The following is a 12,663-nucleotide window of genomic DNA, read 5'->3' as shown; positions in this document are numbered from 1 at the left end:
CCCTTGCTCCCTCACTAACTAGCCTGTGCTTTGTTCCCTCACAGCTTCACTACATCCACAGCAGCCCCAGCGGCTCTGGCTCTGCCAACCCGCCCGTGGTCAGCACGGTGTACGCGTACATCGGCACGCCGCCCGCCCAGCGCCAGCTCTCCTCCCTGGTGTGGCGCCTGGGCCCCACACACTTCCTGGAGGAAGTGCTGCCTGCCCCAGGGGTCAGCACCATTTACGAGCTGGGACCCAATTACGTCGGGAGCTTCCAAGCAGTTTATGTCCCATGTAAGTACAGGTCAGGTGGCACCTGGTACCTTGGGCTGGCTGGGCTGGAAGTTTTGTGTGCATACTGAAGAGGTGAGAGAATATGCAGGAGCAGGGAGGAAAAGCTTGCTCTTCACAGGAAGAAGATTAGTAGTTGCTGTTGAAGAGGATGATAGGAATCCAAATTCTTGTGCTGAGATATAGTAGTAGTGTTTGTATTACTCACTTTGGTTTTAAACCACTTAGAAAAGTAATTTTTCATACTGTATGCAATATTTATCTGTAGAAAGTGAAATCAGAAAGGATACAAAATTTTAAAGATATAATTCTATTTGAATCTTGTGTCTCTCATACCATTCCAAGGCAGCTTTCCTATCAAACTATTAAAAAAACAGTTGTCACAGGCAAAGATGCAGATTTACCAAATGCTTCTCTGGCTTTTGATTGCTTTATTTTCCTTCAGAAAAGAAGGGAAGTTTACAGCCATTAGGCTGGACAGTATCACATCTCAGCTATTTGCAAAATCTTTTTTTTATACCTACTCTGCAGTGTAAGTTGCTTAAGGTTTTACTGTTCAAATTAAAAGAAAAACAATGCCATTAATAAAGGGAACTTCTATTTTGTCTTTAAGGTAAAGATTCAAAGTCTGAAGGAATCAATCCATCACCGGTATCTTTGGTACCAGAAGAGAAGGTCTCCTTTGGTCTCTATGCACTGTCAGTTTCTTCATTTACAGTGGCAAAAATAAGGAAAGTTTACAACAAGTTGGATAGTAAAGCTATTGCCAAGCAGGTATGTTGGGAAGTCAAGCAGTAAATGTGTATGACTTTTTCCTTTCTTTTAACTTACTTCAAGACAATTTGCTCAATGCAGCCAGGAACAATCTAGTCCGATCCCCCTCCTGTGGGCAAGGACACCTTTCACTGTGTCAGGTTGTTCAAAAGGCATTCCAGCCTGACCTTGAATGCTTCCAGGGACTGAGAACTCACAGCTTCTCTAGGCACTAGATGGCCTTTTATGGGGCCTTCTATGATGGGGTGACTGCATCAGTGGATAAGGGGAGGGTTACAGATGTGGTTTATCTGCACTGCGGTAAAGCCTTTGACATAGTCCCCCACTACATCTTTCTCTCTAAATTGGAGAAATACGGATTCAGTTGGTGGGCTGTTAAGATGTATGAGAAAGTGGTTGGACAGTTGCATGCACTGGGTAATGGTCAATGGCTCAGAGTCCCAATGGAAATTGGTGACAAAGTGCTGTCCCTCAGGAGTCCATGTGGGGGCCAGTATTATTTAATGCCTTCATTAATGACAGAGAGGGATCAAGTGCACCCTCAGCACATTCACTGATGAAACTAAGCTGAGTGGTGCTATTGACACACTTCAAGGACAGAATTCCATCCAATGGGATCTGGATGAGTTCCAGGACTGGGTAGGCTCATAGAAGTGAGCCAGTTGGAAGCTCATGAGGTTTAACAACACTGAGTACCAGGTGCTGCACCTGGGTCAGGGCAATCCCTGGTATCAATCTAGGCTGGGGATGAGCAGGTTGAGATCAGTCCTGCTGAGAAGAACTTGGAGGTGCTGGTGGAAAGGAGAGCTGGACATGACCCAGCCATGAGCATTCACAGCCCAGAATATCCTGGGCTGCATCCAAAGCACCGTGGGCAGCAGGGGAGAGAGGGGATTCTGCCCCTCTGCTCTGGTGAGACTCCACCTGCAGTGCTGCATCCAACTCTGGGGTCCCCAGCACAAAAAAGACATGGACCTGTTGGAGTGAATCCAGGGAAAACCACCAATGTGGTCAGAGGGATGGAGCATCTCTGCTGAAAGGAAAGGCTTAATCTGGGTTTGTTTTATGTTACTCCTGATCACAGTAGGAAAATTTGTAAGTTATGAATTTTAGGCTTGCATAAAAATAACCTCTTCCCTTCAATCCCTGCTGTTTTTTCTTGTTTTCTTCAGCTGGCAATTTCTTCTCATGAAAATGCCACACCTGTGAAGCTGCTACATAACTCAGCAGGACATTTGAATGGACCAGCACGCTCCATTGGTGCAGCTTTGATAGGGTATTTGGGTGAGTTGAGCACTTAAGAATTATTATGCTTTAAAGTTATTAATTACTTGTCAGTAAGAACTTAGGTCTAGATAATAAATCATGTGATTAATGAATGTTAATGGTGCATTGTATTTATTGAACATTTTTATTTTTTATGGATTTACTGTTATCTTTTTTTTTGCTTACATGGGCATGGATGCTTGTTTCAGTTTATGATTCATTAATATGAAAATATATTCAATTACTTTACCTTAGGTCATAAGCTATTGTTATATATTTCCTTTGCTTTCTCTTCTAAGGTGTCATAATTTTTCCAGTAGCATTCTTTTTATAATTCAAGTAATGTTAAAATGAAAATTGCTTTCACATTTTCACAATTAATTCTTGCAAAAATTTGATTTGAATATATTTTAATTCATTCTCTCTGTCTGTGCTCAGGAGTAAGAACATTTGTCCCCAAACCTGTTGCCACTACACTACAGTACATTGGTGGGGCTGCTGCTATTTTGGGACTTGTAGCCATGGCATCAGATGTGGAAGGGTTGTATGCAGCTGTGAAAGCCTTGGTCTGTGTGGTAAAGAGCAATCCACTGGCCAGCAAAGAGATGGAAAGAATCAAAGGTTATCAGGTATGTAAGAAATATCTTAAAACAGACTAGGCTGATTGCATTGAATTTCACTGTTTGTCATCACAGTTCCCATGGAAATCTCTTGTTGTGTTGTAACCCAAGTTTCTCTTCAAAAGTTTCTTGAGGTCTTGGTTAATTAGCATAGATGAATTATTTACAATGTCTTTTAAAGGAGAGGGTGAAAAGTTTTTTGCTAAGCCATTGTGCATATTTAGCTGCATTGCTGAAACTGAGCCTTCAGTAACATCACGGAAGAGCACAACTGTCATATTTGAATGAGGCGTTTCTTGTGGATTTGAACCCACCCCTGCAAGCCCAGGAGCTTGTGTCTCTGATGTGCCAGCAAGAGAGAGGATAAGGATACACAAAAAAAACCCCAAACAAGTGAACTCCTAGAAGCATCCTTTTAAGGAGACTGCATGGATTTTGTAGTTAGTGGTGCTGTTTCCTTTCAAGCTGAAGACATAATTCTCCACTGGGATGGGGAAAAGGCAATCACTTATGCAGAAGGATTGGTTGACTGATTCAAAGAGGTCTTCACATGAGAAATGTGTTTTATGTTTCTCATGGAAGTTGCTTTACTGAAATGGAAAGTTCTGTGGTTTGGGCTGTGTATTTACAAACCTTGAAATGCTAGTGCCTGGTGCAGCTACATCAAAATGTATCATTCCAAAGAGCCTGGTGCAGACCTTGGCTTACTGTGAGCAAACAAGTCTAGACAGTGTCCTTCTTGTATCATGAGTGGTCAGTGGATTGTCACAAATGACCTTACATTCCACTTGTATTGAGATCAGCAAATAGTGTGGTTTGAGGGAGATTCCCAGAAATCTGTGTTTTTTTAGTGTTTCAATGAGGATGGTAAAGCTGAACAGGCCAGAATGTTGAGTGTTTAAACAAGTTTGCTTCAGAAGAAAAGAGATTATAACAGTAAATCTGGCAAATGGTTCTTTCCCAGCCCAGGTTATAAGTTAGAGCACAAGTGGGGATTGCAGTCATGCCTGGGGAACAAAGCATAGCAAGAAAAAAAGAGGCTTATTCATATTTATGTTACTTTTTTCAGTGCCAGAATACCTCTCATTTGGGCATGCAGTGCTCCAGGCCTGCTCCATTTGTCTGCCATGTCCATGATTGCTGTCCAGCAACATAACTGCTTAAGGATGTGCTGTCTTACACTGACTGACTGCCAGCGAGCTGAGAGCAGTGTGTGTCCCTAATCCTCTGGGCCTAGATGCTATCTGTGGTGTAAACAGATGTTTTATGAGCTAGAGAGTGTCCTGGATATGCCACTTTTGTAATGAACTGCAATGCCACTTTCAAACTCTTTCATCAAGAGTATCAACCAGCAGACATACTTTAAAGGCCTTCTCAAAAGGGGCACAGGCATTTCATCTGTTCTCCAGCATGCTTAGACAACATTGCTGTGTGCTCACAGGACTAATTCCTTTTCTGTTTACTTGTTCAAGCTGCTGGCCATGCTGTTAAAGAAGAAACGGTCCCTTCTGAACAGCCACATCCTCCACCTGACCTTTTCCTTGGTGGGAACTGTTGACAGCGGACATGAGACATCCATTATCCCAAACTCTGCTGCCTTCCAGGACCTGCTCTGCGATTTTGAAGTATGTAGAGCTGCACAGGAGAGTGATTATTATGCTGGATAGTGATTAAGTCAGATGCTTATAGTGTACCTTAAATATTGAACAGTAGCAAATTAGACTGTTATACTGAGAACATCCTGTTTCTTATATAGTACAGTGAAGCAGGTGAGCAGCAGGATTATTGCTGACTTTTCTTGCTGAAATGGCTTGAGTCACTGCACAAACAATGGATGGGTGCCACAGGTGTTTCTGCTTGTTGTTGTTTTAGAAGTCAACGTTCTGTAGTTTTCTGTTCCTTAATTTCTTCTCACCTGTGTGTTCTACTGCAGTACATATATCAAGATACTTATATCATATGAAAAGTGCCCTGAAAATAAAAGTAGAAGGTAAACTTTCAACATAGCACATGGAAATCATTTTATCATACATCTCTTGCAGGGCTATTAGTAAGGGAGTTAAAATTCTGTTTGCATAACCTATGAAATACTTAAATGTTGTGTTAAAGTAAGGTAAGTAGCAAATTTCAGAGGGAAATGCTAATGCAGTAGAGGCTGATAAAAGATTGCCAGAACTTACCCTTTGGTATGTGTTCCTTTGGCATTATCTGTACCTGACATAGACTGACTAAAAGAATTCTGACTCATGTACATTAAAGTAAGAAAGTAAAAACCCTACTACCACTGCTAAGCCAGCTATAAGTTGCTGACTTAATATTGCAAGTCAGTTTTGCACAAATAACTTAATAGACTTAACCATTTCCTTTTTTTAGATGTCTGTTTGAGTATTTCAAAGCATCCCTGGAAGCCCTATTTAGGAAGAAAGTCTGAGATTTTGGCTATTGTTTTTTCAGTTTTTTGATTGTTTTAATTATTTACTTTATTCAGAAATCAGTGACCCAAATATATCACTTAGTTTGGATAAATTAGATGTTCTTACTCATGCAGAAAAGGGAAATTAAAAGATTTGTTCTCATCATTTTAAATTATAAGATTAGGAGAAAAGCAAAAACTAGAAAGCTTTTCATTTAAGCCAGTTTTATACACCAAAATTGATTTGCTATTGAACAAAGCACAAATATTAGTTGTTCAATAGCAAATCAATTTTAAGATTTGCAGCTGTAACTGTGAGCTTTCTGGCTTTTATGTCTTCTATTACTTCTATTGATTGAACAACTGATACTTTGGAGGTATTGGTAAAGAATCTAAATAATTTAAATGCAGGGAATGCTAGGTAAAAAAAAAAATCAGGGAAGACCTTGAGTTTAATCTTGGAGGAAGGTAGTAAATTAATTTTATGAAGACATAAACCTTCACCTAGACGAAATAAATTTAGCACAGCCTTGTAAATCCCAATAGCTCCTTTGGAGTCATTGCACTCTCTGTTTAAAGTTTGTGCAAAAAGACAAAGGTGTGTGACCTTTTGTCTATATCCCTTTATAAGTTTTTAACATGTTACCCTTGCAGAGAATATTTTTTGAATTGATGTTTGGTTTGTCACGCCCAGGCAAACAGTCATGTATATGAGTTATTTTAATACCTTCATAACCTTTGATTTATTAATTTTGTTTTTAACCTACAAGTTGATTTGTGTACAAAAAAATATTGTTTTTTCTGTATTTCAGGTCTGGCTTCATGCACCCTACGAGCTTCATCTGTCATTATTTGAGCACTTCATTGAACTCCTCACTGAGTCAAGGTATGAACTGATGGAAGCCTGGTAATGGGATTTACAGGATTAGATGATATTTAGAGGATGCTCCAATTTAAAATAACCGTCTCATTTCTTTTCTTCTTCCAGTGAAGCAGCAAAGAATGCAAAGTTAATGAGGGAATTCCAGCTCATCCCAAGACTGCTGTTGACTCTTCGAGACATGTCCCTGTCCCAGCCCACTATTGCTGCCATTAGCAATGTGCTGAGCTTTCTGCTTCAGGGCTTCCCCAGCAGCTATGACCTACTCAGGTAGCCCACACCTGGATCATTTTGTCTTTCTTGGTTCTGTTACCTTGGTCAAAAGTACTTCATGGTCATACTGCTGAGGACTGTGTGACATGGAATGCTCATGTACTGATTTTATTTTTTCTCTATGAACTAGATTGAACTAGACATTAGCAATATATTGAAGCCTTGATTTGCATATGATTTTCAATTTGTATCTGACCAAGCATGGTTGGAAGGTCAAACTGGTTTAATGTTCTACTGGTGAAAAGTAAAGGTGCTGAGCAGCCCCTTTTGTTCATGTAAAGCACTAAGCATTCCCCCTGAATACCATTGAATATTATTTGACATGGGCTAAGAAGATAATTCTGGTTAAAATGCAGTTTTGATTACTGTCTTGAATGCAGGGTTTAGTTCCAGATTTTTTCTTAATCATCACTGTATAAAAAGGTATTTAAGGATGTCAGATATAGTGCTACTAATTCTGACTGATGAAAATTACACTAGTTACTGCAATTCATATGTACAGGAGTATTTGAAATGCTTGAAGACTAGTTTAACTCCTTGATAACTTGATTTTTTTCATCTCTTATTTCATTATAATGGAAATGGATAAAATATTGTGGGGTTTAGGAGCTCTTTGCATATGCATAGTCATGTTTTCAGCTCCTTACTTTTAAGTACAATTAAAGGTATCAGAAGCCTCAACATGAATATCTTTCCTGTCTTTGTTTTAATTATACAGGAAAAAACATTACTCAAGAATAATATTATTGATTTTATGCTTAAATGGTTACAGAATAGATTGTAGACCAGCATTCTCTGTTCTCCTTCCTGGAAATAAAGAATGAAAAATGTTGCATAACTTGGGAGAAGTTGCACTAGCTAGGGGCCATTTCAGGTTAGCTGCAGAGGAAAGAGGAATATATTGCATCTCCTTTCTTGGAGTGGTACATCAGTGTCTTGTCATGGAAAACCATGACCCTGTGTTACATAACCTCAAGCTATAGGCATACATATTCTTCCAGAGTTGAGTAACCACTGTTTTGATCTAATAATTGTTCAGCTGTAAGGAGTTGAAAATAATGTTTTGCTCTCCTTTAACTAGAGGTATTCCTTTTACAAGAACTCAGCAGTATCTCCCAGTTCCCTTTCCTGAATCCTAGCATTTTCAGGGTTCCTTACCTTGTCTGCAAGTATTCTATTAATTACTACAAATTAATTTGTGGTTTGGCTAGTAACTTTAAATGAAGACCATTTTTATGAATCTTCAGATGTGAGGAAGCTGACATTTTTGGGTATTTCCCTGTTGCTGGTGTCATGGTTTTATATTTAAGGTGAATTATTGATAGATGAGAGTGCATCTGTCATATCAATGAGTGATGTTCTTTCTGTATACATCAAGGTTTGGACAGTTCATCTCTTCCACTTTACCTACGTTTGCAGTCTGTGAGAAATTTGTGGTCATGGAAATAAACAATGAAGAAAAGCTTGATAGTGGTAAGTGTTGGCAGCACTTAGAAGCAGTAGAATAACATACATTATAGTATCTTCTGAGCTTGAATACAAAAAAAAATGTATAAATAGTGTCATGAGCAATGTTATGATATTATTATAATCTGACTGCCAGTTAGTGGGGCTTTAGTTTTCAGTATTGAGTGCAAAGCAGAGCAAAACACTTTTGTTTTTGTTTCCTTCATTTAACACTGTGTGGTTTTGTTCTCTTTCCTCCACTTGCTCCCTCCAATCAGCTGTGTATCTCTGCTTCTTTGTGGGAAAAGGAAAAGCAAAACCAAACAATTGGTTGCTAGGTGTGTCAGCCCTCCAGGTGTGAAAGAATTAGCTAAGACTGCCTAGTAACCTTTTTTTAGGCAAAAAAAAGAAATGTTAACTGTCCTTCGATAATTCTTACATTGAACTGATTTGAGACCATTTCTACACTTATTTACCTTGTGCAATTGCATTTTCAATCTGTCTCCCTGAACAGAAATGTTTTAGTCCCACAGTGGATGTCAGCCAAATAAATAGAAGGATTATCCAAAGAACCTCTGTTTCTACATCTCTTGGGAGTATGCTGGGACAGAGGGACAAGTGAGAGAGTTCTTTTAGTTATATTGGTCTGGTGTCACATGTAGTTAGGTATATTGGTCTGGTGTCACAAAAAACAGGGTTTGGGCAGTCTGCACATTCTGGAGAGGAACTTTTCACAAGAGCATGTTGTGATAAGGTGATGGAGAATGGCTTCAAACTGAAAGAGACTTGTTTAAGGTTGGATATATGGAAGAAAGTCCTTACTGTGAGGGTGGTGAGGGGGTGGTGAGGCACTGAACAGGTTGCTCAGAGAAGGTGTGGATGCCCCATCCCTGGATGTGTTCAAGGCCGGTTTGGATGAGGCTCTGAACAAACAGAGGAAGTCTAGTGGAAGATGTCCCTGCCCATGGCAGGGAGGGTAGGAACTCGATGGTCTTCAAGGTTCCTTCTAGTCCAAACCATTCGATGGTTGGGTGGGCTTCATCATTATCTTCCTGGGCCTCACCTGTTCGTTTTTAATAGTTTTGGTTTTGGGGCCTCAAAGATGATTAAATTTGAGCTTTTTAGTGAAAAAGAGGGTATTGGGTATTGGAGCGAGATCCAGATTGGTCTTCCCACTACAGGCCATGAGTTTCATTTCAGTTTTTCTCCCCCATGCTAACAGCAGCCTGAGCTGGGTTTTGCCTGCATAGGGGACTGAAGAACCTTGGGGAGAAATTCCAGGTGTGGTAGAAATAAAAAAAGAAGCATTTGAGGCAAAAGGCATGTGATTTTTAAGCTAGTGGAGTTCACCACTTTTGTTGGATTTCCATAGAAGATCCTTTGAGTGTGTATCTTGTGCACAAAACCTTGGCCCAGAAATTTTCTATTTATCTGTCTGTCTTCATTTTTGCAAAAGTTGCCTCAAGCTGTGCTGCCTTTTTTTTTTTTAATAACATAAAAGCAGGGTCCTCTTTTGACAGCATAAGCTACAGGAAGAGGGGTTTGCAAAATAGCTGTAAAGTTAGTCCTGAGCTGCATGGTTTGCCTTGGTTGCAGTAAATGTGTTTTTCAACTGATGATGAGCTTGGGGATGTGTTGAAAGAAAATGAAACTAATTTTTCTCTCTCTTTCTTAGGCTTGGAGGGATTTGGGAAGTATCAGGGTCACTTCCTTACAATTTCCACATCCCCCCGAACCACTCTGCTTTCAAAATGCAAAATGTTTATTTAATTACCATGTCTTGCAGTTTTGAGAGAAGGGAGGGATGGGAAGGAAGGATGCCAGATAGTGACCACCTCACTTCAGATTATTGTCTGAGAGGCTATGATTCTCTTTTACCTGTTCTTCAAGCTGCCTGAAGTTGTGGGACAGTGATAAGGAGACACCAGACATTTCTCAGCACCATATTACAGGCTGCTTGCACTTTAGCACAGCTTCCTTGGAGCCTGAGTGGGGGGATCAGGTTGTATTTGCTTATGTATGCAATTTATGAATAGCCTTTAAAATGCCCAAGTTCCAAAATACTGATTTTGACTCTTTTTTTGTTTGGTTTTATTCAATATTTAGGAACAGAGGATGATTTTGGAGGACTTGTTTCAGCTAATCTTATTCTACTGAGGAACAGACTTTTAGATATCCTTCTGAAACTTCTGTATACATCTAAAGAAAAGACAACTGTTAATTTACAGTAAGTACAAAAAAACCCTTGAAGCAGAGAAAGGATATAATATTTCAAGGGGAGGAATTATACAGCCACCCTTCAAATCACTAGTTGAATTGCATCATTTTGTAGGAAATGTTCAATGATTTATGCAGATGTCACTGAATTACTCTTGGGTATGCTAGTAGAAATGGGATACATTATTAATTTTGTTGTTTTATCTCAACTTCATGTATGGCTATAGAAAAACAAAATCTGTCCAAGAGAAAACTTTTGATTTTAGAGAAGTGGGATTATCAGCTTCTCATTTGGTTGAGATCCACAAGCTTCAGTTAGGGTTATCATTAAGATCATCAACCCTAGAATGCCCCTTTAAATTGCAAAAAACACATTCAAATGTTCCCAAGTAACTCTTCCCATAATAAAAACGAAACAATCTTCCTTCATTTTTAATACCAGTTCATTAAGAAGTCATGTGAAAACTTCTTGTTCAACAAGATGATTTCACTTCTGAATTCCATATTTGTTATCAAAAGTAGCTATTGGAGAAATCTCACACAATGGAATTAGTCCCAGGAGCTGTATTTAGTCCTTCCTTTCCTCTAAACAAATGCACATCACCTGTTTCTTATAAAGAGTTGATAAGTGATATTACTTGTTTGTAGCAAACTTAACTAAAAATTTGCTCTTAAGGTTTTCCCTGCAGTGGAGGACATTGATTTTTGCTGTCTAGTGGAACACTAAATGCTGTAAAATGTGACTTTTATTTTTCCCTTTACTTAGGGCTTGTGAAGAACTGGTCAAGACACTGGGTTTTGATTGGATTATGATGTTTATGGAAGAACATCTTCATTCCACCACAGTCACGGCAGCCATGCGAATTCTCGTGGTCCTGTTGAGCAATCAGTCCATCCTTATTAAGTTTAAGGAAGGTCTCAGTGGTGGAGGCTGGCTGGATCAGACGGACTCTGTCCTGACCAATAAGATTGGCACTGTGTTAGGTAGGCATCTCAGCCCCTCGGGGCTCAGGGGCTGCTGGGAGCACCTGTGCTGGAGACTTGAGCTGGGTTATTGTGGGGGTGCTGTCTGGCTGAGGCCTTTCTGCAACTCTTGTCTGTGCTGCCATCAGATGCTTCTGCACTTCATTTTCTTACAAGCAAGAGTTAGGGTTTCCTAGGCAAAAGGGAGTGGTTGTACAACGCTGCCTGTAGCTGACATGACACAGATGTCATTGTAGTTCAGTTTTGGTGCATCATGTGTAGCTAATTGGTTTTTTTGTTTTACCATCAGGGTGAGGTGAAGTGTGTCCCGTGGGCAGGCATGGCTGAGCTACTTGCAAAGGAAGCATTGAGCAGCGCTTTTTGCACACAGCTAATAAAGATGCAGTAAAATTGGCTTGTTTGATTACTTTTAATAGTTATTGTGCAGCATTATATCTGAGCTGCTTTGACTAGTGAGTGCTGTGTCCATCAGATTTACCAGTTTGAATTTTTACTGTCTTGGAAATTTCTGTGTTCACAGTATGATCTCAGCATTTCTTTTCCTTTCCCTCACTGCTTTCTTGTGTACACAAGCACACTTTCTGTTAAAGGCTTTTTTTCCAGGTTCTTAAATCCTCTGTTAGCCAGGTTATCAGACCTTTCAGTTACCCCTTGTGACCTAGGATTGTGTATAAGATTTTAGTACTACAGAGCCCATTTTGAGCATTTCTGAGCTACCTGAAATGTATCTCCAAATGTTTGAAATAACGCTTGTCAGCTCTTTATAGAGAGGTGTAGTGGCAATTTCCCACCAACCTGTTTTTTTTTCTAGTCAATATAAAATAGTGCTTTTCACATGAATGTCTGTTCAGGCTCTGGTGCAAACTCATTGACATTAAATGAGGGTCTTTCATAAGCCTCAGTAGCCTTTAGATCAGAGCAGTGGTATCAATGGTACTTCATTGTTGTAAATAGCTGTTCAAGGGGCCACCTGTCTGTGTTGTACATGATCTGGTACTGCACTAAAAGTTTTTTTGAATTGATTTACTATAAGGAAGTAACTGAAGTCTTGTTGAAGTCTACTATAAGGAAGTAACTGAAGTCTTCTTTCATGAAGAGGGCTCTTCCTGAAATGAAAATACAAAAATATAAAAAATATTTCTTTCTGCTTTGTATCTTTGATAGGTTTCAAATATAGTATCTTGTTATTTTTTGCTGAAAGAAGACTCTCCTTTTACTGTTTCCCACAATACATCCCTCAGGATATTCGGCTACGAGCATAGGATGGTTCTTTGCATTGCCGTGAATTAGGAGGATTAAAGAAAATGGTTTTTCAGAAGCTGTAAAACCCATGCAAATATTTTATTGTTAAAATAAAAAGCATCTGTCGTTTGGCTCATTCTGATTAAGGTTCTGTATTTTATTTAAGAAACAATTTTGCACATGCATTTCCTTTGCCTGGTTGTGCTTTAAAAACTTGAAAACCATTGGCATTTTAGGGAGTAAACCATTCTTTATTCAGTATGTACTTTAAATGT

The 12,663-nt window shown here is 39.4% G+C and overlaps 1 protein-coding gene across 8 annotated transcripts in view; it reads left to right on the top strand.

Annotated features, from left to right (window-relative positions):
* Positions 1-12,663, top strand: part of WDFY3 (WD repeat and FYVE domain containing 3) — a 152,306-nt gene that overhangs the window by 101,294 nt on the left and 38,349 nt on the right. For all 8 annotated transcript variants that reach the window (XM_054296013.1, XM_054296010.1, XM_054296011.1 and 5 more), the window contains 10 exons: positions 45-276; positions 887-1,047; positions 2,220-2,331; positions 2,752-2,942; positions 4,406-4,558; positions 6,159-6,232; positions 6,335-6,496; positions 7,878-7,972; positions 10,052-10,172; positions 10,929-11,146. In XM_054296013.1, the coding sequence (XP_054151988.1) occupies positions 45-276; positions 887-1,047; positions 2,220-2,331; positions 2,752-2,942; positions 4,406-4,558; positions 6,159-6,232; positions 6,335-6,496; positions 7,878-7,972; positions 10,052-10,172; positions 10,929-11,146 (1,519 nt within the window). The remainder of the gene's footprint in view (positions 1-44; positions 277-886; positions 1,048-2,219; positions 2,332-2,751; positions 2,943-4,405; positions 4,559-6,158; positions 6,233-6,334; positions 6,497-7,877; positions 7,973-10,051; positions 10,173-10,928; positions 11,147-12,663) is intronic.

This window comes from Melozone crissalis, unplaced genomic scaffold, assembly GCF_028551555.1.
Source record: "Melozone crissalis strain CALT ecotype California unplaced genomic scaffold, PUWL_Pcris_2 ptg000006l_1, whole genome shotgun sequence".
Taxonomy (NCBI): Eukaryota; Metazoa; Chordata; class Aves; order Passeriformes; family Passerellidae; genus Melozone; species Melozone crissalis.
The sequence above is the reverse complement of the archived record's forward strand: the minus strand, read 5'-3'. Positions and strand labels throughout refer to the sequence as shown.